We start from the raw sequence: 26410 nt of genomic DNA, 5'->3' as shown, positions 1-26410 counted from the left end.
TGGCAGGTAGCTCCGGCAGGCCCTCTTGGCTCCAGCCAGTAGGCAGCTCTGGTGGCCCTTTGGTGTGCCCAGGGTCAGGTTCAAGCCCTAGCACTGGGGGAGAGGCGTCCTTCTCATCCAGCAGCTCTCCCCTGACTGAGCTGCAAGGCCTGGCTTTTATACGTCCTCTTCCTGTCCTGCCCCTGCACTTTCAGTGTGAGTGGTGCCTTACCGGGGGTTGCTCACCAGGTGGCATGCATCAGCCTCTCAGTGTCAGCCTCCGAGGGAGGCCACACCATTTCGCTACACCACAAATTTGGGCAATAATACCTTTGTGTCAGCTCTTTTAGTGTCCCTGTAGGCAAACTCCTCTCACCTCACTCTAATAATCAGGCCCTAAAAGTCTTAGGACTTGAACCAGCACCCATTGAAGTCATTAGCAAAAATCCCATTGACTTCAATGGGAGCTGTATAAGAGCCTGAGAAATGCCTTTATAATAGTATCACTCGCCCTGGGATTTATAGTACAATTAATATCGATGCTGCTGTGGTGACTGAGAAAGTGTGTGGTAAATGGTTATGTGGACAGCAAGCATTGCACTCTGTGTCTCTTTGGCATTGTTACAGGATACTGTTCTCTTATTTAGCTGTAAGCTTGGCAGAATCTGATTTTTATTTTTTTATAATTTCAACAGATAATAGCAGTGTTTATTTTAAAGCATTTTTTCTCATTTAAATTATTACAGTTGTGGGAAATTATGGGGGGATCCAACAGGAATTAAATGACAGTAGATGTTGCAATTCCAACAGTATATTACAGTTAACATAAACTGTCAACATCACATGCCAAAATATACCAAGTAAATATTCTTAAATCAAACTGTAGGTCTCAAGCCACAATCTTCTTACTTTCCCTATCTCTAAATTTCGATTATGGATGGAAATATTATTTCATCGCATTGTGTGTGCATGGTGCAATCAATGTTTACTGACATTTACTAATAAAAATCTACTTCCCCCAAGCCTATTTATCAATATTTATCAGCACCTTCCCTAATCTGTGTACTTTCTGAGATAATAGTCTTGCACCTCCCCCTTGTGTGACATAAATGAAGAACACTGAGAAGAGGGTTTGGACTGTGATGATCAGTATTTGAGCCAAAGAGCTGGGTGTCAAGTTTGAGCCTATGTTTTTCGGTGTTAAATCTGACAATACAGCAGTAGATACTAATGTATACTGAAAATAGCATGCCCTGATTACTGTAGCAAATTAACTGACAGTGATGATATGAATCTTCACATGGGTTGTTATATACTGGCAGTCTTACCACTTTTCATGTTTTATTTACCAGATGTTAATTGTAACTTAATTTGTCCACAACATCTCCTTTTACTGCATCATCTATCTTGGAGATCAAACACATTTAATTTTCTTTGCCTTTCTTATTAACACCAGAAAACAAACTCTCACACACACACACCACACACACACACACACACACACACACACACACACACAGAGAGAGAGAGGTTTCCTCCACTGTTTTTAAAGATACACATCTGCTGATACTAAAAATAGGTCCTTGTCAGCAGCCTGGCAATTTTAGGCTCAATGAGAAACCATCCCCATGGTAACAACAGTACAGTTGTTGAATCATTTATTATTTGAGCTTCAAAACCACAATAGTGCTGGCAATTTTCAACTTCTGAGCAATTTTTTAAAGGATACTTTGCCATTTTGCTTATCCACATCAATATTTATCAAACAACACTGCCCTTTGAACTGATTACCTGCCTCCTTGTAGTCTGCACTCTGTAGCAACTACTCTGCTGGAGTACTAAGTCAGAGCATAGTAGTTTCCCTGCTCCCTTGCCCCAACATGTTTAAAACATGATTCAGTCTTGCATTGTACTGATGGGTCAAAACTTCGCTACAGACTTGTAAAGACAAAGGCTGTCCCAGAGTTTGTAAATCGGGTTAAATAAGTTTGATTCAGTCTTGGCTGAACTGTGTTTTAATCACAGCATGAGACTGCTGTATTGTAACAGTTCCCCAAAGTAGTATTTTCTCAGTGTAGATGAGACCGTAGGACCTGTCCACACTCAAATCAGGTCAATGATAGCTAAACCATACATGATCCTTAAACACAGATGATGCTAGCAGGGTTCTATCATGGGTTTCCCTGATTGGTGTGGCTGACTATTTCTTTCTGAACATTATGTTATGCCCTCCCTAGCTAGCTACTCTACAGTTCTGTTTTACAGAATAGTTCTAAGTCTGGCTTAGGCCCTGTCTGCATAACAACTTTTATTTGAGATTGTAACCAGTCTGGGTTAGCAATAATTTGGACTTGTGTCCAGCACTCCCTTACTCTCCTGTGTCCTGTTGGGATCTTGAAGCAGCTGCTCATTCAAGAGCCTGGACTTCTCACTGTTGCTCTGCAGGGGTAGGAGAGAGGGAGGGAATATGAACTCTACTATCGCAACAGATCAATGCAGAGGTAAATGAGTTTCAACTCAAAAGCTTCCTGCTTTCTTTGCAAAAAAAAAAAAAAATCCATAAAGTTGACTATCTGCCCCATAATTTATATAAGAAAAAGTCAGACAACTGGCCCCTTTGCTTCTCCTCACTTTCTGCTCCCTTTCCTGGATCAACTCAATACAGCAGAGCTTGTTATTGCCACAACAGCTGATAACACCCAGGAAAGAGCTAGAATTTTGCTGTTTTAAATACTAGCATTTCTAAGTGCCTAACTTAGAGCCCTAGGGTCTTTAATACAATACACAGACTGGGTCTTTAATTATGTTTCCCATTAAAGTCAATTGAAAGCATTTTGTTGTTTGTAATGGGAGATAGATTGGATACCAATAACAGGTCCAGTCTGACACATCAGCAGCCCATATAAAATTATCAGCCACACAGGCCATCAAATACAAGAATACTATTCCACGGTCTTTAGAGAGTCACCTAGAAGCTCTCATTTAAGGAGTCCTGCAAGGCTCAGTTCTACAGACCTTCTTATTCCACATTGAGGTTGGACCTCTCTAGAGAGCACTGACTAAAGCTCAGCTCATGCAAGTCAGCTGTGATGGTGGTGGGACACAGGACGCATTTCAAAGAGCTGACTGAAGTGGTCTGATTGTGCACCGTCTTTAGGTGTCTCATTGCTTCTGGACTGTGAGATGGGAACAGGGGTTAGAAATGCCCTTTTCCATCTTTGACCATTCAGCAAGCTTCACTCCTTCCTTTTCACAAAGTGATCACTCTATATCTGATCTCTCAGTCCTCATCCTCACAGGAAACCTGTACACCTTCAAACTATGAGCCTGGGAACTTAAATTCATAACTCTGCAAGACACAAAAAAGACACAGACGTAGCAGAGATACTAGTTTTGTGGCTCATTACAACAATTTGTAACATACCCCACTGCCTGCTTGCCCTTAATTGCCCACTTTATTTTAAGTGGTCTCCTCCAGCATGCGTGAAGCCCTTACACTTACCAATTGGTCCCAACTTGTATTAGATAATCTGCTTATCTCCCCCTGTTCTGAAGAGGAGTGCTGTGAAGCTTCAAAGCTTGTTTCTTCCACCAACAGAAGTTCGTCCAATAAAAGATACTACTTCACCTACCTTGTTTCTCTAGTAACATTGATAGTCAACATCCCATTGAGATGAAATAGACCAGTTCACACCTCAGAACTATTGTTTCAAGGCTGTCTGCAGACCCCAGTTTGTTCATATTTTGAAGGTTTTGTCTACAATGATGTGGCTAAATGATGTTTTTAAATGAAAATTTAGATACTGGAGCACATAGTGACAGCCCCCACAAAAGTGGATCAGAGCCAATTTATTTTGACGGTGGGCCTTCGCTATAGCTTTGGGACCATCCCTCTCAATCTCTGTGACTCACTAGGAGAGCTGTGCCTTTGGAGGACTCAGGCTGTCTTTTCTTCAAGAAAAAAAGGTGTGTTTTTAAAGTGAGATAACTAACACAAGTTCTCTATCTTGCTGTCAAATCCCCTTGAGACTAGGCACAGGTAGTTTTTATCTCAGTGTAGCTAGGTGAGGTCAACTCCAGGTCAAGGGTGTTGAGTGTTAGCCTCACTATAGCTAGGTGAGGTCATCTTGCTGTAAAAACACACCTTTTTTTGTAGTAAAGACATAGCCTCAGTGGCTGACAGTGACAGAGGGGGAGGTGGTGCACTCTGGACTAGGGCATTCTATCTGGCCAGAGAGGAGGTGAGCCCAACTCTTGCTGGGTTTTTTGGGGTTTTTTTGTAATTACAACTGCAGAATGGACTGGCAATTGCTGCCCTTTCTATTGAAACAATAGAAGTAACCCAGCACTATAAATGTATACATAAGACCATTTGAGGAGGGATGTGTACATAAGACCATTTGAGGAGGGATGACAGAGAGATTTCAGGAAGTGTCACATCACACACCCTGACTGCTTCACTAGTTCAGTAAACAGCAAACCTAAGGTTTTAGTTTTATTGCAGCTGCATCACCTTGCAGTTACTTGCATGCACAGTAGTGAGGTGCTACTTATTGTCAACACATTTTAGGCCAGAAATCCCATTAAGAGTCTAACAACCTAGAATCCAAAAGCATGCTATAAAAGCAATAAAGACACCAGTTCTATGTTCAGTTAATTGTGAGGTGATGCACTTAGTGGAGCTGATGTTGCTGAGCTGAAATGCTACAGCAATTGTGTACAGTCAACATTGTGAAAGTTAAAGCTATCTTTTTAGCCTAAATGTGCTTTCAGTGTGTTAGCTTTTAAGAAGCTCTAAGAGAATGTAATCTGTAGGGTGCTTTTAAAGTGGCTTTTGTATTATTAGTTCACTGAGTCAAACAAAGCAAGTTGAGGACATGTTAGTGCTTCACGTCTTGAGTGCAGAAATTTTCTACCTTAAGACAGATTTACAGAAAGCTGCTATCTAAAACATGTTGTCCATCATTAGTACAGGATTCATCAGGTTATCCAAGTACATGCCTTGGGGAAGGTCACAATGTGTCACCTAACAGATTTTCTCTTCCATGTGTGTGCATAATCATTGATTAAGAGTTTCCTATACAGAGAGACAAGAAAAACACACTGAATTCCTGAGGGGCAGTGACAATTGAGCAAAATATCTAGTCTATTAAAATCATATTCTAGTACAAAGGCTCTGCTCACAGTGATATGGCATCCCAGATTCTCTTTTTAAATTGTTCATTACTTTTAACAAAAATTTATAAGACTTTGCTGCCCTTTAGCTCATTATGCTACCACTCAGACAGATTTTCAGGTCTGCCGACATGTTTCATTAAGAGCCATTCTGATGCACTGAATGGTCTCTGTTCTTAGAGCAATCACTCATACTGCAGTGCAGTGAACATACAAATTGCTTTATACATTAATACACAGTACAGAGAGGGTGTAGAACTCTGAACACAGATGGAGCTTTCTTATTGGCTCTGAGTGATGTCATACCCATCTCTCTAGTGCTTATTGAATGGCCAGATCTGACATTTTTCTTTATTAATAAATTCCAATTTATACTAACAAAGAGATGCTTCAGCGAGTACATTGCTGGGGAATGATTGTGCCTCAGACGTCTTGTGTAACAACCATCAATGTATGTTATAGCTGCCTACAACGTTCTGATTTTTTAAATTATAATTTAATTATATTTAGCCAGTTCAATTTTTGTTTCTATTTTTATTCATTTTCAGTGATTTGGTTGGGCCTTGTAACTTCATAAATAAAAATTATGAGTGGATAGGTTATTTGAATTGTGAGTGCATAAATTTGCACAGAATTCCTTTCCCCCCATGAGCAATGAAAAAAATAGGAGTTAGAGCTTTTTTAGAAAAGTGTTTCACCATAGTGTTTTGAGTTGCATTCCCACACTGTGCATAGTTACAAAGAAAGCATACAGGACTTGGGAATTTCTATGAGAAATTAGGCCATTGCCTACCATTGTCACAACCTTTCCCCATTTGCATTCCCTTGTAATGAACAGAAGGAGATGGCATAGAGACTTCTGTTGCACGAGTAAAATGGATTATTTCCCCTTAGGATAATTTGCTGTCTCTGTTCTATATATTCCTTTGAAACTGACCAAGATTCACTCTCATACATTTGTACTGAAATTCCTCTAATCTTTTCCAAAATAATCAATCATAATAATAATTAAAATCTGCCTCCTCACTCTGTTCACATAATTACATGAGCAACTTCCTTGCCCCAGTCAGTTCAGCCTCTATCCATTTGTTCCCATAGTTCATTACAAGTATATTTAGAGATTTGGGACAAACTCTAACCTTTTATTTCCAACTAACTGCCTTTATGTTCAGGTTGCAAATAACACTCACACACCCAGCACTGTATTTGGGTTGTTATTTCCTTCTAACATCTTCATTTTCAGGAATTGCCTCTATGTGTGCCCAGAAAACTGCTCACTAGTCAAGTCCTCAGAAGCAGCATTTACCTCAGATACCATTGTTGCATGTTCATGGCTATGGGTCTTTTCCACTTGTAATACATTGCTTCTGAGGCTTTCTTAGCTGTCTTCAGTGATCCGTTCCTATCCCAATGTAAACATTTCTATACAGATCAGATAGCCCCATAACTCTTTCCAAACACCATTTTCTCATTCATACCAGTGGTAAAGTGTAGTTCAAATCTGAAAAGTGACTTCAAAAAACAGTGCTGTATTAATCAGTAGATTTGCTTTTTGTTGGCTTATGCTCACATGTACTGACTGTAGTTCCCCAGATAAATTGTTAGCCTATTAATGCCTGTTAGTACCAGAGTTAATTCATGTAAGAGAGTGAGCTGCATTCAGTTCCTTTTTGTGCATTATAATTGTTCACTAAGTTCCAATTACAGGGCAGTTAATTACACCTGTGCAATACTCTAACCACAACAAAGTTGTAAAGGTGTAATTAAGAGCATAATCTGAAGACTATAAGCCTAGACAGCTGTCACAGAGGACATTATTTAGTCTGTGGAACATTTATTATTGGGGATAATAATGCATGAAAAGTAAACCTAATTTAACTCTCAGAGCCTGGGTTGAGTTCAGAGGGCTAGAATCTTTGTTTATTTGTAAGTGGAGCCACTGAGAGATAATGAATATGGAACTTCATAATGCTATTTTTATAGTTGCTTTTATAGTGCTAATACAGCACTTTAAATACCACTTGGATACAGATATTTTCAATTTCCAACTGTTTGGGGTCATATTTTCTATTAGAGATGTCAACTGGCAAAAAAATGTATTTCTTTACATCTTATTTAATATTTATGGCACATTAGTGTCCAAAGCCCACATTTGTGGATTGGGTCCCCAACAGCTAGGTGCTATGTAACCAAAGCCACAATCACAGCTCTAGTCATGCAAGGCTGATGGTTTAGAAAAAGCATTTGAAGCATATTATGTCCTGTCAGCACTGGAGGCAAAGCCACACAAGCTGAAACTAATAAAAAAATAAAAATAAAAGGCTTCCTGGCATGTTGGTTGGGGCTATGTCTTCACTGAGGGCAGCAAATTTGCCACTCTCAGATCGACTTCTCTGGATCGACTGAGTGGTCAGTGAAGACCTGCTCAGTCAATCCAGAAATCGACATATTAAGACCACCTCCTCCAGTAGCGTAGCGCTGCGTTGGTGGGAACGCTGTTCCCGTCGCTGCAGTGCAGTGAAGACAGCGCGCAGAAGAGACCAGAGAAGTCAACTGAAGTTATGCAAGTTTTTTGCCGCCGAATCTCGGAGGTAAGTGAAGACAAGCCCTGGGACAAATACAGTGCCCTGAAAGCCGCAAGCTGAACTCTAACCAGTCACAGGTGGCGTGTCATCACCATGCTACTTCCTGTGCCAGACTGTGACCCATACTCCACTGCTGAAAGCTAGCTTAACAATCCATTTGGTGATTCCTCAGCAAAAACATTTCCTGAGGCCTATATAATCCCTCTCTGCTCCCGGGGTAGGAGAGGAGTGTAACTTGGACAAAGAGGGTGAGGGGGTGCCTAGAGTTTCTTTCTACTCAAGCAATCCCTGACTGCCAGAACTGCCTTGGGGACCAGTGCAAATGGTACAAGTTAGAACAGCCCTCAGGCTGCTCTGGGTTGCTTCTTGAGACTGGACCAATGAGCAACAGCACAAGTATCGGAGCCATAAAGGTAGTTTACAGCCACCGTTGTGGTCCCTACTTTCCCGATTGCACTGAATACAGAACATCTGGTATGCAGGCTCTCACAGTATAGTTCTTAGAACACACTGACAAACTAAAAGCTCTCTGCATTCGTTTATATAGATGTCATATTTATTCCCCTATAGATCCAAATATACAGTGTTCTGTGTAAGTAGATTATACTCACTGACTAAATTACATGCACCTTAATTTTCTCGGAAATGATTTCTTATTTTTAGTGTGGCACTACCCTAATCTTGCCTCTCAGAATACTATCCTTCATTTCTATCTGCAGTCCTCTCTGTACTGAAAATCAGCTTTAAAAAACCCCACTCTACACCCACTTTAAAATAAATCCAGTCGGTGAAGGCTATTTTAAGTGAATTTAAAATAAAATAAAGGAAGATGAATTGGAAAGGGTGTGTCTAGGATAGTCTGCATTGCAATGACAAATGTGAAAACTTGATTTGCTGTGGAGGCCTGTAGGTGGCAGAAGATGCAAAATATTCAAGAATCAGAGTTTAAATCTCAGTATTGACTATATGCTAAATTACCGAATTTGTTCACGGCCTTGAGAATATCCACAGAAAGTTATATACACACACCACTAGGTTTGTGGATAAAGGAAGAACAATAATTTGAAACAATTATGTGCATGATAATTTTGGTTTATCAAAATAATTTAACAATTGCTGAACTATACCATATAGTCTAACAATGGTGTTAATTATTCCAGCAATGGGGTTTCAAGTGCAAGGGACAAAACAGTTAAGAACGTAAAGTTAGTGTATATAGACTTATTTCTGGCATGGATAGACTAGCTAATATAAGAATCTAGACAACCTGTTTTCTGTCTTTGAGGTTCATTATTTTGTTAGCACTTAGGTCCCAAAGTCAATAAGAGTTTTGCCGTCAACTTCCATAATAGGTAAGGCATATAGTCTTTATGTTCTAAATTATACATGTACCTGGAATTATACACCACAATGCTGTCCTCAGATTTTACATGACAGACTTGTGTTACCTAATCACCTGTCTGGATAAGCTTCAGCTTTTGTTTAAGCAAAGTCGGCTTACGTAATCCAGTACCATAATGCTGCCATAAGGAATGCAAGGCCGCTATGTTCTCTCCCCCCACCAAAAAGTATTTTTAATGAATATAACGGTGGGGTAGCTAAAGATGTTTGTGTAGTAGTTGTAGATTTTTTTTTTTCTCTCAAAAACAATTTTAAGTACTCAGGCTGTCTTCACCGCAGAGTTACCTTGGGCTCTTAGTCATGTGTTGCCCCAGCCCCCTTCTCATACGCACACACGCACACGCCCCCCCCTTAGTTAAATGATGTTTTACACCCAGGCTGGCTGGTAATCTGCCCCCATTGCAGCAAGGACATTAGTGATTTAACCTATGTGCTTATGATCCTTCACTACCTTCCTATAATTTCACCTGTAGCTAAGTTCTCCCCTAACTCTCTGCCAAAGAATCAATGCTGCTTAGCTTACTGCATCACAAAAACTTCTCATGTGGCCTCAAGTCCTACTGCCACACACAGTGAATGCAACACCAATGAGGACACGGTAACTTGGGCATGGCTTTGCAGTTTGGCTAATACTAGGCTAACCCTGGGACAGTCACCCAAGTTATCTCTGCAGGCAGTACACACGCTGGGGCCACTTTCCTAGGTGGCACGTACAATATAGGTCACTAGAGGAGCAGCTGGCTGCTAGAAACTCTAGCATTCCAATCATAGAACTGGCAGACTTCAACTGGATGTGATGCTCAGCTCAAGTCCCTGAAAGGTCACCTGTCTCTTGCGAGTGATGCAGCTGCTACTTACCTTAATCACAGGCCCAGTATGCCACTGCACCAATTCTACTCTCTTGCCTCCCTCTTTCTAGAGACCACTGTGTGTTTAGTGGAGGGTGTAGTTTCCTGACTGATGCTACTCGCTCATTGGCTCAGGGCTCTCCTGCCCATGCAAGCAAGTTGAAGTCTTAGAAGAGAGTCATCAGCATGTGCCCCTCCTACCTGAAGAAGGTAGGGAGAAGACAATTATGCCTACCTAGGTAAGGCATAGAACAGAACACCTAGTCCCTGCCTATGGGCTTGGGCCATGCATCTGTACCCTTTGCCTGGTGCTGGTACTAAGCCTCTGCCCAAGCTGGAAAAGTGGATGTAGAGATTAAGAAAATAAGGACTTGTGTTGACTGGTAGTTAGGAAACGATCATTTGCTGGGTTTGCCACAGATTGCCTGTTAGTTTTTATCGCCCTAGTTCCCATTTGACAAATGGGAATAGTTTGTCTCTCCCCTATTGGCCTGCATAGATTGTGAACTCCTCAGCCTGGTCTTCATTTTGGAAAAAGGTGTATTTTAACCTGTGCTAAAATAACCTCTACTAAAATCCTAGTTCTAGGGTATGACTTCACTGCAAAGGTGTGCTCTGAAGTTGGGTTAGCTAAACCATATTAGAACATGAGTGAAGACAGCCACTTGACTTTTAACTGAACGTAGCAGCTTGAATATAATGCTAAGCTCCCTTATAGGCTTTCACCCAAGCTGGTAAACAGTTAAACGCCACATTGCTGTGTCTTTGCTCCTCTTGTATCTTATTACCACATCTCCAGTGCTGTAGATGGGTGAGGTGATACCTTTCATTGGACCAACTTCTGTTGGTGATGGAGACAAGCTTTCAAGCTTACACCAAGCTTTTTCAGATCTATATAAACTCAGACGCTTGTCTCTCTCACCAACCAAAGTTGGTCCAATAAAAGGTATCACCTCACCTACCTTGTCTCTCCCACACGTGTAGCAGTACTCCAATTCCATTCTACAACTGGTCTTTTGCACTAACATTTGACTGCAGTTCTACATTACTGAAAAATCTCTCCACAACATGGCATGTATTAAATCAGAAAACTGCAAACCATTTAAATGAAGATAGTCAAGAGTCAGGAAAGAACATTTTTATTATCAAATATGTCATCAATTCTACACAATAAAACAGATTTCATTCTTTCCTTACTAGTACCATGCTGCCTTCCCATTAGCTTTTCAAGCCATGTTAAAACAGTAATTTAAAAATGAGCTCTTCTCAGTTATTTATTCTGATCTATTCTCCAGAATACATTTGTTGTCCAAGTAGCTAGTCTAACCTCCTGTATTTAAAAGGATAATTTTGGACAAGTTGCAAGGGAGGGTGCAGGGATGAGAAATTGTTTGGCTCCCCATTCATATGGTTAATGATTAAACACAAAATAACATCTACTAGAAACTGGCATAGCTCCACATGCCAAATGCTCACTTTCAAGTACACAAGAGTGAAGTAACTCAATTATTTTCAGATCTTTCCCCCCCCCCCCCCCCAGCCCCACACCATCTTTGGAGTTAGGCCACAAACTATATTTTATAAACTGTCACATATTGCACTTATGTAGCAGAGAGTCACACTTATTGTCAAATAAATCAGATATCGGGAACACACCTAATGTAGCGTATTAATGTTTCCTCCCTCTATCACTGACAGCGGCTCTGCATTTTAACAAGTTACCACTGAGAAAATGTAAGCCAGTGAGACAGTATGGTTCTCTCACACACACACACACACACACACACACACACACACACACACACTACACCTTTTTAGTTACAATTTGCTTTCCAGAAGATGTTTTAAGATAATACCACTATCATTCAGAAAATGAAATGGAAACAAAATGGCAAATGAAGTCTCGTTAGACAACTACAATACTTTACTGCATTTCAAACTGTCACAATAGGAGCAGCTGCATTTTTGATCTTGAAGGTTTGAGTATTAATATGGGCCCTCATCTTGAACATATGAACACAGTTGCTTAACTTTAAACAGGTGAGTAGTCCCATTAATTTCAATGGGAGTATTCACATACTTAAAATTAAGCCTGTAAGCAAGTGTTCACAGGATTAGGCCTTTAGCATTGCTGTTATTTTTGTACATGTACAAGGCAATGACATTTTAGGTGTGCAAACTGTAAAATTCCCAACATATTTCACAGTGAAAAAACAAGCCTCTAATAAGAACATAACCTTGAGTGGTAAGCCACATTTACATGAAAATATTAAATTCGAGATCCACAAAGAGACAATTGCCTGCAGTATTGCAGATAGCTGGCGGGAGGGGGGGAAATGTACATTTGGCTACAACAGTTTAATTGCTTTGCTGCAGCAAGATATCGTGTGACTGCTCCTTGCCAAGCCACTTTTCTTGCAGTACTATGACCGAAGACTGTACATTTGCAAACACTGCGAGTCAGAGAGAGCAAAATTAAGATTTAAGATAGAATTTTCAAAAACTCTTAGGCACTTTTGAAAATCTTACCCTAAATCTTCAGTTTACGAAGAACTTTAAAAAAAAAAAAAAAAAAAAAAAGATAAAACATAAGATAGTGCAACTTATGATGATGTAAAGATTCATAGCAAACTTTGTGCTATACCGGTTATGACATTAAACAAGGGTGAGCACAGGCAAGGTTTCCAAAAAAATCTAAATCAAGATCTTAACATTCAGATTTTGCAGAGACAATCTATATGAAGTACAAAATAGAATAAAAGATTAGTTTGAGATACAAGTCAACCACACTTAGGAAATTAAGAAGTTGAAGTCCTTAGCTCATATCAGTCTGTGTCCTCCCATCCATCCCCACCCACACCAGAAAACAAATGTGAAATGAGGTATCAGCCTGAATTCTCAAAATATTTTTATCACCATCTTTAAAGTGTTTATCACCATTTTTTAAAAGAATGTTTAAAACTAGTGTATGGCATATTTAGGCTATATATTTAATTTAGCTTTTAAATCTAATTAATTTGCCAGATTAAATGCAGATTTTACTACAAATATAGTTTTGAAAGAGTGAAAGGCTCTATATAATCTTCAAGGAATTATTAGCACTTAACATGGCATTCCTTCTATAGTGTCTGTCCAGATGATCAATTCTAAATATTACCTTCAGAGCAGTTAGTCTACAAGCCACAGATTCACATTTTCAGATTCCACCCACAATCTTAATATTATAAGAGTTGGTTCTTCAATGGTACTTCCACCTATGTCATGACTGGGTCTCAAGATTGCCTGTTAACATGAATGATTAGGGCCAGATCCTGCACATAGGTCACTGGGAGTTTTGCCATTATCATCAAGGAGAGCAGAACTGGGCCTCCAATTTGCCTTGGAAAAAGTGAGCAGAACATAACGCAAATGTTTCTAGTTATAACAGCCAGTCATTTCTAGTAGGTTTGATTTTTTAAACGCACTACCATTATGACAGCAATATAGTATTGGTTCACTCAGGCAGATCTAAATTAAACTAGAACTAAACCTTGGTTGTAATGGCTTGTGCAATTTCAGTTGAAGACTGGTTTCTGGGAAAGGAAAGTATGGAGCTCATTTCTGAACTCTTGGAATGTCTAGAAGGTGAATAATTCCTCCCCCTCCCCAAATTCCTGCACAGTATAGTATCTGTTTAAAAACAGAAGCAAATACTTACAGTTCACTTAAACCAAGATTCAGGTCATCTTATTTATAAATCTGTGAAAACAGGGATCTAGGAAGAAAGTGGTATAACATTTAAGTATAGCAGTACTGAGTGTTGCTTTAGTAAGTGAAAGAATGAGTTTTAACTGTATTAGTAACATTTTTCATTGTGTTCTAAGACTGAAGACAGCCATCTTCATATAGAACTGTATTTTCAATTTCTACTTTGCGTTAAGTAATATGACCAGTTACAGCAAGAAATCCTGATTACTTTACTCACATTGTATTTGAAGTCTTTGAAGTTAGATAATTTGATTTTCTTTTTAACATTTAAAAAACAAAAACACTGACTCCATTAGCATAAATGCTGGGGAAAATATTACAAGGTAGATTTTGATTCTTATAGGTCTTGAATCGACTCTTCCTTACCCAATATTCCCTTTACCCAAAACATATTGTCTCAATCAAATAAGAGTATTTTTAGGTTCCCATTTTCCCTACTCCCCCCCACACCCAAATAACTCTTAAATTTTGTACACGTCTATTTTCCAACAGAAGTTGAACAAATAAGATTCCAGGAGGACAAACATATTTCAACATCAAGTTCTAGAATTGTAGCCAAACACATTTTTCTAATGGGACAGATCAATTTGCTAACTGTCTTATCTTGTCTGGCAATGATTTTTGTAAGATAGAAGAAATTCTATGTTAAGTGATCCCCGTAAAAATTAAGATTTGAGATGGCTACTACTGTACACATCAGTTTGTAATCCAGGACTTTGATGATATTTTGAACAGGGTAAGACAGCTGTGCCGTCTACGCCTTGTGACAACTGACCCCTCTCTTCCAACAAAAACCTCATTATCCAAACTATTTTTCACTTTTAGTCAAATTCAAAACTGGAATTTTTATCCTTGCTTTTTAAAAAAATAGTTTAATACTCATGGAAGATGTTAATCTGATAGAACCAGAAGCTGAAGAAGGTACAGTACAGACCGACGGAGAGTGCAGGCTTGCTATACAGTCCTGCTAATAGACCACAAGTCTGTTCTAGGAGGATATTAACCATTTAAGTGAGATTAAGGTCTGGTCTACACTGGCGGCGGCAGTCAATGGGAGATACACAAGCTACGTTAGCATAATGTAGCTTGTGTATCTCCTGTTGACACACTTACGTTGAGGTACTACAGTGTCTTCACAGCACTGCGTCAACAAGAGACACCCTCCCTTCAATACAGCCTTACTCCTTTTGGAGAAGTGGACTAATTGAGTTTACCAGAGAGCGTTCTCCAATCAGCTGAGCAGGTCTACACAGACCCACTCAATCGATGCCACTGCATCGATCCCTGACACCTCCGCAGTGCAAATATACCCTGAGAATAGGTCAGTTTGTGTATTCAAACCTTGACCTCTCTGCAAGGACTGCCAATTGTGTTGGTGGTTTCTGGCCAATGGACACGTGTTCATTCAAAAAAAATAGGACAGAGCATGAACACGTTCACCTATCAGTCATCAGGTCATAATACCTTTCAGTTACTACCTACATGAACTAGATAAGAACAGGTAACCTAGAGGAGAGAGTTTCTATCTTCCACTGCCAGTTCAAGCCAGCCAAGCCTCTCAAAATGGTTTTAGTACTCCTCTGAAGTTGAATCTTGCAATGGAACATGATCATGAGAACTTCTCTTGGACAGAAAGCTATTTAACACTATGAAAAAAGCTGGTAAGAGGTGAGGAGCTCAAAAGTGGGACTGATGCACTTAGCTTCTGTCAGTTGACACTAACTGGATTCATTTTTAAACTTCTGTCACAGTCTGATTTGACAAGTTTCCCATTATACTCTATGTAAAACTCACTTAAATATACACTATACATAAGCAATGTACAAGAGTTAGAGACAAAGCATTTAACATTTCACACTTTATATATTTTACAAAGTTACATTAATTTTCAGGTAATCCATTTTACATTCATGACCATTTCTGCACTGTGTAAAGTAATCCACGTTAGAATCTGTCAAAGCATAGAGGTTTTTTTGCACAGAACAATCAAATATGTACAGGACAAGAAACAATGTTTTATAAAAATATTGAATGCACAATTGAAGTTCCTAATATACATATATATTTAAAAGCTTTAAACTGTGTGCAAATTAGATAAAAAGCTTGGGTTTATTGGATGTTTCAAACATACTCTTGTATATTAACATAATGTCCTGAACCTACAAAGTTTAATCTAAACTATCATTGTATTTGTGTGAAGAGCAGTTTTAATACTTTCTGTATAGACCAAAAAAATCAGGTCTCGTGATCTCTGCACTTGTGCTTTCAGTGAAGGGCTCCGTGGCTCTAGTAACACTTTGTGTATGTATGTCTTTGTGGAGATTGTGTATTTCACTTTTTAAAAATTAGATACAGGTCAATATGATGATTTCCAAGGTTCAGTGGTTTTTCTTGTGAACAGCTGGCTTGACCAATAGAAGAACTAGGAATGTAATCAAACGAACTCCATTTGTCTGGCTGTAGTTGTTCACAAACATCAAAAAGCGAGGAGGAATCTGTATGAAGTACACAATGAATTTGAATGTTATTATGAACATGGGTTTTGCTCTGCTCTTATTCATTGTTTCTTCAACCTGACGTCTATCAATAACATGAACAACTACAGTAATGAACAGTGAAAACTGAATTTTTTGGAAACCTCCATATCATGCAAATGTACTAGTTTACATACAAACAATACAGTTTTTTTTACTAGAAAAGGTGGGACATTTCACTAAAATATTAATCCTAGTTTTATTCAACAAAACATGATCCTTAGGTTATCAGACCATTATATTGGGCTTTAGCAACCCAACTAAATAATGAACCAATATGGGTAAAACTTAACTAGACGAAATGTTTCATCTTGTTTAAAATTGCTGTGGTGGATTTTGTGCTTGATTCACTAAAAGTTTCACCAATGCTGTAGCACCAATGTTACAGCAAACGAAGATTTACATGCAGAAGTTAATTATGCCCATGGGACATACTTCCTTTATGCAAACGGAAAGGGACGATCAAAAACTGCATTTGTTGAGTGATGGAACATAATCATTTTTCCCTTGAATATACCTATAGTTTTAAAACCAAATCCCTCCTGGCATCTGAGAGAATGTTTAAGTCCAACCTAGAACTAGTGCACATGCCAAAGCATGCATGCTCTACCTTGAAATCACTGCTTTTTAGTTTAACTTGCACTTTTCTGCACAAATGCTTCCCTTCAACTGACTTCATGCAGTGAACTGTTCCTATTTTAGAGCATGAAACAAGCCAGACTTGAAAGACTCTGAATTGGTCTGATCCATTAACTCTTCCACTTCCTTGTTTTTGTGAGCTGCCAAGTGTACAAGCCCAGGGGCTTACTTTGGCCTTAGAATTACCTGAATACAGATGTTGGAAATTAAATTCAGGTGCAACCCAGAGGTAAAGTCAATCAGAATACCATTTTCTGCTACTTCCCAGCATTGCCAAATTCATATTTTACACCAAGATGCAACTTTGAGATTAAGATTCTTTACTCTAAAGAGATTCTTTTTCTTAAGTCTTCAACCCTCACTTTCTTCCTAAAATTAATTACTCCAGCACCACTGGTATGTACTCTCAGTTTTAGAAGAACTGGGACATAGATTACTTACACAGCAAATGCCAGTTGTGTGAGAAAATGCCTTAGGGTAGGCAATTGCTTTCAGGGAACCAATTTTAAGCCAGTAAGTGACACTACATGGTCTGTGAAGATTATAGAAACAGAGTGCAATTTTCTAAGGAGAGCGTATTGACAGCTGGCAAGGTGCTTATATAAATGAGGAGTTAAAGGCAGTCAACTGGAACAGTAATCAGACAACCCAAGTAATATCCTAGTGTCCTTTATCCTTACCTTCTCTTCTAAAGAAGTCTAACTGCTGGGACCTTTAAATGCAAATCCATTCTTTGAGCACTGTCCTGGCCGTGCCATTTGGGTGTACAAGTCCATCCTCTGCTGCATGCTAGAATGTAAGTTAAGATGTACATGATCAGAAATAGGGCACAGGTGATCAACAAAAACAGGAAAAGGCAGCTGTCATTTGGGTTAAAGCTCAGGACAGGTTTCAGACCCAAGATTTACAAATCTAAGTATTTGTAATGCTCCTATCCCCATGGCATCAGAGTGCAATAAACAATTCAGCAACAGCAGTGATGCTGCAAAATCAGCCTTATCTGATCACTAGTCTTTTGGGTTAACAGAATGTTGTCAAACAAGGTGGGATCAGTTGAGATCTGTCCAAGCCTTTTATTCGAGGCAATCTCAAGAGAACATCTTCAGAAGACCAAGACAGACTCTCTAGGGAAAACATTTACCTATAAACAAATACAATACAAATGTAACAAGGGATTAGTCACCACCAGGTTAGCAGATAAGTGTACATTGCTGAATCACGTTTTCAACATTTTTTGAAAGTTGAGAAGTCAGCCACTAGGTGGAGCCTTACACACTTTGCCACAATTTATTGTAATATGCATCAACAAATCTTTATACTGAGCAAAACTAAGATGAGCACCTTCTTGTCGCTCCTCCAGTGAAAGTCATACGCAAATTCCAAGACAAAAAATCCACAATAACTTCCCTCCTTACTTATCTGCTTGTGTCTCATTAAGTCAACCTTACCCATTTGCTCTGCCAGCAACACCTGTTCAGCATCAGTTTGTCCACTTCCTAGGTTCATAAGTACCTTCACATTTTCCCCCTCTCCCCCCCATACCTCTTTTGCAAAAGATGACCTCCTGAAACTAGTTCATAAAACCTACCAGGACCTCCATCAAAAATCTTTCCTCAAGATCCACTTCTACCAAGATGCCTACAGTAAAGATGCTATCAGGGATTATCAATCATTTGTTTATACACTGAAAAAAATCATGACTCAAAGCCTACAAGTTATGCACACAAGTTTGTCTATAGGAGCATGTACTTCCCTCATTGTTACCCTTCTTCCCCCCATTCCTTCTGAGTGTTTTTACCTGCTTGAATCTCTTCTTTCTTTAGGACATCTGATTGTCTCTATGTGGCACTAAAAGTGAATTATTCAGCAGGGATGGCACTCAAACCATTATTAAAACAGAAAATAAGATACATTCTATATCACTTTATGGATGTTCAGGGTCACACTTTATGGGAAAGGGATTGTCAGAGTTTCACCAAGCAAGCTGGTACTAGATTAGAAATTAATCAGAGTATTAAACATATATGTGAACTGGAAAATGAACAGTAAGAAGTTGGTTAACCCCATAACCAAGACATAAATGTGCATTATGCAAAGAAACTATTCATATCATAGAGCTTCATGCCTGGAAAGTGAGTACATTAAGCTGGTTGCTCTTCAGCACAGTGTTTCTGTCTTAGTACTTCTATCTTCACAGGTAGTTCATGTCCAGACTTCTGATGTCCAGTGATAAAGTTATTGATTGTACAGTTCGATTGAGAAGGTATCTGAATGACTTGGTTCTAGTAAGCCAGGAAAAGAGCTATATAAAGGTGGTCAATATTTCAGTTTAGGACCACACACTTTGAGGCTATATGAGCCCACTATCTTTCCTGCTAAGGAGGGCTGGACACATCTTCATAAGCCCAGTCAGCCTAGTCAGTTGGAAGGGTCAAAGAAGGGTCATAGATGAGCCAAGTTCAAGATTTCTCCATGAACAGCACTCCACTGCCTTCACAGCACTCCCAGGTCCTTGTTGGCCTAGGCCAAGCGTTTTCAACCTTTTTTCGTTTGCAAACCCCTAAAACATTTCAAATGGTGGTGCAGATCCTTTGGAAAGCTTAGACAGTCTGCAGACTCCCAGAGATCCGCGAACCACAGGTTGAAAAACACTGACTTCGGAAGTAAGACTTGGGGCAGGAGCTGGACACAGATTTCCAGTACCACTACTAGTTACTTGTATTATGGTATCTCACTTAAAGCCTTTAAATGCTAAGGGCCCCACTGTGCTAGGCACTATAAAAAAAGGCATACGATAAGAAAGGCCCTCCCCTCAAGGGCTTACAGTGTAACTAAACAGGACAGAACTCTATCATCCAGCCCAGCGCAATTATTAACCAACATGTAACGTAACGCATTCCATCTTCAACGAGTCTCAAAGCTCAAGCCACATACACTGTTTAGGGTTACCAAGCTTCCATGAATTTTGAAGGGTCATCTCCCTAGGATGGTTCCAAGACCTACAAGTCTAGTTTTCAGAGGACTAAAGGGTTTTGAACTAGCCTTTGGGCTGACACAAGGACAGACTCTTGTCATATCACAGTACCAACGGCAATGTGCGCAGATGTTTGGCTTGCAATACAAACTTAAAATGCATTGTCTATAAGCACTCATTACTGAAATGCAGTTCAATGGTAGGAAAACACACTAACAGTTTTAAGCATATAAAACTATATCAACTGGTACAAAGTAGTACACCACTTCCAGTTTAGACCACAAAGTGATTTTATATAGGCATAATGAAATTACCCAAGTTAACACAAGTGTTCCAGCTAACCATTAACACCCTACACTCTTACAAAACTTTCCCTAAGATCTTTAAATGACCAGAAGGGGATAGAACTATATATTTTTCCATCCAAACAAGAACATTTCAGAAATTTAATATTTCAACATTTCAGAAGAATGAAGGATCATTAACCTGATAAATAGGAAAAGGTACAGCCTGCTAGGAACAGTGATTCAGATGGCCCTGTGAAGCCTTTTACAATTACTCCAACTTTGCAAGCAGGCTATTTAACTCTTTCAGAGTTGGCCCCTTTAATTTTAGGCTTCTCCTCTGCAACACATGACAAGCCATACTAGACCACCATTTCTTGAAGTGATCTGCCCTCAATATAGACCAGAAATAATGTAACAAATGGATTTTGAAATCTATTTAGTTCTAGAGCAAGAGCTATTGATGCTTTTGGAATCAAGCTCTTGCCAATAAATTGTACTCTCAAATAGATGGTTTTATCCAGACTTCCAGATCTGCCAGTTAAACACAGACTCCTACACAAAATTATTCTCTACAGCAACTGCCCCTCTTTCTGTGTTTTTTGACTCTTGCTTACCAACCCATATTTTGAGATCAGACCAGCTGCCCTTTTGAAACATTGAGAAGTCAGTAGGAACTGATGCACCATCTAAATTTGCTAACAAACATTTTCTAGTTAATGAAGTGTCATGGCATATCTAATAGACATTGCATTTCCCATTATTAATCAATACATAGCTACCATCCTGTGTATAAGATAACAGTAGGAAAACAAAAAAAGTGACAGGAATGGAGCCAGAAGTACTTCGCTGCCTGTAGTGTGGGAATGGTCTGATTTGAATAATTTTTTGAACTCTAGTAGTCTGCCATTGGGGAATATTTAGGCAAGAGTGGGCACTGCTGGGTGCTTCTTGAAAGTACATCCAACTGTGATTGGAAAAAAAATCTCATTCTCTAAAAGAAGAGTTTTCTCTTAATATGTATCCGAAAAAGAGAGAGACTGGAGAACACACATTGGAACATGGAATCTTCACTTAACGCCTCTCCACTAACAATACCTGAATGGTATTTCTGTAGAAGAGAAGAAAGAAAAGCCATCCTCAAATTGAAATTTGTGTCGAACTTGCAGGAACCCATGGAGTACAAAATTGGTAGAAACTCGTAATAAGTTTAACTGCATGAACACCATGACCAATATCAATCACAAATGCCTGTATGTTATCACTGGTAGGTAACATTTAGTGTTATTCTGCAAGATGCTGTGGAAGTTTCAGACTGTTGCGGAACCACAGCACACAAGGTGACAGATGCATCATCTATTTTAAAAATCAAAACAAACCATCACTTCATGCTGAATGATGTAATTTAAATAGACAGCAGCTATTGTCTTCCTCACAAGCTATTTTTCTCCACTGAATATTGAGAAGTTGAGGTTGGTTTTTATATTTATCAAAAGGGCATCAAAATACTTTGCACTTATAGCACTTTTCAAGGATCTCAGTGAGTGTTACAGATGTTGCACCTCCAAGTTAGTCCTGTATTAACTGCATTTTAGAGATGAACAAAACTGGCAAAGATTGATTTCCACCAACCCGTCTCCCCCCAAAAAAAACCCAACAAGTCCCACAGGAAGTCAGTGGCAAACCTTGGGTCTCTGCTTAAGATCAAGGCCATCCTTCCTCCACTATTAGCTATTGATAAAGAACAAATGTACTTCCATTAATGCTGGGCTAATGTCAAAGCGAGATCACAGCCTCATCATGGCTGACTGCTATGCCAGCATAAAATGAGATTATGGTCTGCAAGATATTAATTTAAGATGTTGATAGTCTTCAGAAGCATTTAACTACTATAGCCCCTCCTCCCTCAAAAGGGTGAACAAATTTATTGGAAGCATCATGGCTACCATACTCTTTTACATGCTACGCTTTAACAGGAAATTCTATGATGAATTCCAGTTTCCTGCACTATGAGTATCAAGAGCAAACTTGACCTTTTCAGCTGCAGACACCTATTGTGACAGTAGAAGATTAACAAATCCATGACTTCTACCTCTGCTGATGATGGGCCTTACTATTAGATTTAAAGGAAAATTCCATTTACTCTCAGTAACAAGCAAGCTTTATCCTCTCTGATGCCAGTCACTAGAGGGAGACATCATGCTGTCTCAGGCCGTGTATTAAACATGTTCATAAATAATTAACCACAGTCCTTAAATGCTTGTGTTATACTAGTCTGAAAAAAAGACTCAAGTTTACAAGCATCATCTGACTTTGACAGGAATTTGTTTTACACTCAGGAAGCATAATTTGTTATAAACAACTAGGTAAACCTGCTCCTATTGGGGTCAGTGGCACAGGGATTTACAAGGCAAGAAGCTCATCTCACTGTGTGAAAAGTGTTTAAAATGTAGGTCTGATTAAGATGAGTGTTTTAACAAGATCTTTGGTGTTGGAAGATTAGAGCCACTGTTTAAAATATATTTAATGCGGTATTACAGCTGCGTGGATGCCAGAGAGAAAAGCGAGGGGAGGAGGGGGAGAGAGAGAGTCCCTTTTAGAAATAGAATTTAAATGTATACGTGGTAGAGCCCCCAGGTCTTATAAAAATGTTTTCCTTTACATTTTGTTCTAGGCACTAGTAAACTGAAGAAGTTACAAATAAATTCACCATCCATTCAGGATTAAACCAGCCAAAAAGCCATCCCCTTAATCCTATTACTCCCAGGCTTTTGAAGAGAAAGGACAGAACTAGAGCCTGTTGACTTGCTGTCAAGCCAAGCTGTCCAATATATAAAATGTCACCTGGCAAGTTAATTAGACCCAAGATAGCTTATTCTCCCTCCTAGCACTTGATTAGACTCTCTCTCACACCCACATCATCCTACTTTTTCCTTACATTGACAAGCTTTTTTATTATTAAAAGCTATAGCACTAGTACATTGAAACAACGACAGTTGAACCTGTGTGTCCCAAGCTTGAGAGAAGCACAAGAAAACTTGGAGGGTGGGTGTAGTATACAGAAGGTTTGTTTTGTTTTTGTTTCATTTAAAAGTAGACCACTGTGTAAATGATGGAATCAACCATTCTGAAAAACTCTTGACCTTGTCAGCACAAACTGTTGAACCTTTTGGTACTAGGGCAAAGAGGCTTTCCTGATTTCCATAAATGCTCACTTATTATATTTATGTGCCAATCTTTGGTCATTAGCCACTGACTTCTTATTGCTTTTCCATGTACATGCATTTAAATATACAATTTAGCACAGAGGAGACCCACTCCTTCCCCTTGCACTTACTTCACATTTGCTGGATTATTTTCAGTGCCAGAAAACTTAATTAAAAATACGGTTAAGGTTACTCAATGATAAAAAAAGTACTTCCTTATCACATCATTTACAAAAACCAAGGGAGTAAGTCTCACGCTGCTCAAACAAAACAAATACTTGTGTATCTTTGTATTTTATTGTTTTAATTGCAACTACTATAACCAAGCCACATATATTTTTGTTAAATTAAGAATTTTCCTAAATATTAGAAGATACTTAGCTATTGCCCTAACAGATATGGTCAAATCGAAAAATAATTAGCTGATTTATTTTAAAAAACAGAATTTGGGGGTAAAGTACTTACAGCTGATGTTCTTTGGAATAGTGCTGCATATTTCGTTTCCTGAGACTAGTGTATAACTGTCAATTAAAAATAGAGTTTAGGCATATTTGGACTTGCTTTTGAGGCTGATCAATACATGGAATTGTTGTGTGCCGATGGGCCCTGGTCCTGAAGAGCTTGTAGTAGGATCCCTGCACTTACTTAGAATCCCTTAACTACAGTGCAGGGGCTCTGCACAGGAAGAGCCTGCATGGATTGGTTTGCAAGGTCATAGCTTTTGTTTTTCCTTAAGGGCTGTTTGTTGTGTATGTATTATGGACTCAAAGAAGGAACAGTAATTTAGGTTAGCATTACAGTTGCTGTGCTATGATGATATGCATCTAGTATTGAGAAGGATTATTTGTTTTATGTGGCCTGTACAAGTTTTATGATGTGCTTAACTATTCATTTCCTTGCTTTTACATCAAGTGGTTGAGTTTGTGGTAAGTGACATGATAGGCAAGTGTACTGTCATCATTTAGCAAAAACTTAATTAATTTTAAGACAGTTTGGTTCTGGAATTTCCCTTTTACACATTTTTCTGTGCAAATAAATGTGAGCTGTCCATCTTCAGTAAAATGTAACCCATCTATGATGGGGTGTCCACCCAACATAGGACTGGAAGGGGGATTAAAATGGCCAGGTAGTCCAAATAACTCCACAGGGTGCACCTGGAGGAGCAGCCAGGGGGCAGGGAATTGATCGGAAGCAGGCTCAGCTAGCGGGATCTATATAAGCCCGGAACAGAAGGCTGATGCAGGAAGGCAGGCAGCAGTCACTCCTTGAGAGGTGAGAGTTGGAAGGCTGGTGAACCCAGAGAGTGGGGAAGCCAGGAGCAGGCTCAGGGGAAAACAGCAAGATAAGGTGGTGCAGGACTTAGCTGCTGACTGGAGGGACCCTGAGTTGGAACCCAGATTAGAGGGAAGACCCAGGTTCCCCTACCATCCACTGGGGATCTGGAACATACCAGGCAAAGAACAATGGACTGTCTAGGACAATTTGTTTTGGAAAGACTTTGTGACCCCACAGAAGGGGAAACCACATTATGACCCGGGCCAAGTCACAAAGGGGCAGCTGCAGTTCTTGGAGAAAGAGGGGAACACAGGATGAGACGACAATGGGAGAGACCCTGCACCTGAAAGAGCTAATCCCCAGGACAGCCAGGAGGAGACACCACCAGCTGCAAGTGCACCCCATGACACCACCTCTTCAAAGTTATTAGTTTAGTTTTAAGTAATGAGCAGTGCTGCTGGGCTAGCTCACAGCTCCTGCAGATCTCCACCTGTACTTCAGTTCTATGGTGATGTACACCCAACTCTAGGGATGATGGCATCCTCAAAATCTTCTAGGAAACAGCATCCGTTGGGGGCCTAGTTCCTTAACCAGAGATTCCACATGGGAATCTTGAAGCATAGTTAAGTTAAGCAACAGCATTTCCCTCCCCTGTAGATTAACACTGTTGGGATGGTCACTACTCCCCCATATCATACCTCTGAACCCAGTGCGAGAACAAAAGAACAAATGGCCCCAAGAACTGCTTCTAGAAAGTTTCATAGACATGCTCGCATGAAGAATGGAAATGCCTATGAGGTATCTCAAAGAGATACAGCTATTATGGCAATTTCCTTTTTAAACTGCTGAATAGAACTTTGATAATGACTCAGAAGAAGCCAAGACTGTGTAAAAAGGGATAGGAAAGGACTCTTAGGTCTGCTGTCCACTATTATCAACATTGTTCCCATAAATTTCCAGAAGAACATACGATACTAGAATGCACTTAATGTTGGTGGCAAGGGAGAAGAGAGTGCAACCCAGTTTAGTTAGTAAAGACAGAAATGAAAGGTGCTTTAATGGGAACTTTCCACCACCCTTAAAATATCTAGAGGAATGTTTCAACACAACATATTGTTCAAGTATGCGCCAGGATTCCGGCACACACTGGTGGATATGCACAGCATGTCCCTGAAAGGGTACCTCATGCTACAAGAGACTATGGATGGCTTCAGGGCACCAACAGTTGATCACCACAAGAGGTTTAGATTAGCCATCTGATATTCCATTTAGTAAGCCACATCTACACTACAAATTTTGGTCAACGCAAGTTATGTCAGCATAAAGCTGCCACAGTTCATATATTGCTCATGTGCATGCATACTTAGCTCCTTGTGTCAGCACTGGAGGTACTCACCAGGATTGCTTGTGTCGACGCACGGTGCAGTGCGCCATGGGTAGGTATCCCAGTGTACAACCTGCTACCATCCAGCATATTGTCTTTTGGGAAGTTTTGGCAATGCCTGGTGAGACAGAAGCTAGTTGCACAGGGGTGACTAGAAACGAACCTCTCATCTGCTGAGTTTCAACAGCCAGAAACAAGGACTATTAGAAGAGCTCAGCACAGAGCTATAAGATGAGAGAGGCTTTGAAAGAGCACTTTAACAGTGAGTCACAGTAATGCATTATGGTGGACTGCTGTTTTGGGACCTGTTAGGAATTGTGTGATGCATGGTGTACATCTGTGAATATTACACTGTCAATGAACCGATTAATTTTGCAGT

The 26410-nt window shown here is 39.6% G+C and overlaps 1 protein-coding gene across 2 annotated transcripts in view; it reads right to left on the bottom strand.

Moving 5' to 3' along the window:
* Positions 1 to 15578: 15578 nt before the first annotated feature.
* Positions 15579 to 26410, bottom strand: part of ESRP1 (epithelial splicing regulatory protein 1) — a 51116-nt gene continuing 40284 nt past the window's right edge. For both annotated transcript variants that reach the window (XM_067536690.1, XM_067536691.1), the window contains exons 14-15: positions 17589 to 17697; positions 15579 to 16230 (exon numbers count right to left, since the gene is read on the bottom strand). In XM_067536690.1, coding sequence (XP_067392791.1) covers positions 17607 to 17697 — 91 coding nt within the window. In that variant the 3' untranslated portion in view covers positions 15579 to 16230; positions 17589 to 17606. The remainder of the gene's footprint in view (positions 16231 to 17588; positions 17698 to 26410) is intronic.

This window comes from Emydura macquarii, unplaced genomic scaffold (assembly GCF_026122565.2).
Source record: "Emydura macquarii macquarii isolate MOO-44397 ecotype Brisbane River unplaced genomic scaffold, CSIRO-AGI_Emac_v2 contig_383, whole genome shotgun sequence".
In the NCBI taxonomy this organism is placed as follows: domain Eukaryota; kingdom Metazoa; phylum Chordata; order Testudines; family Chelidae; genus Emydura; species Emydura macquarii.
This window is presented reverse-complemented; position numbering and strand designations above follow the sequence as displayed.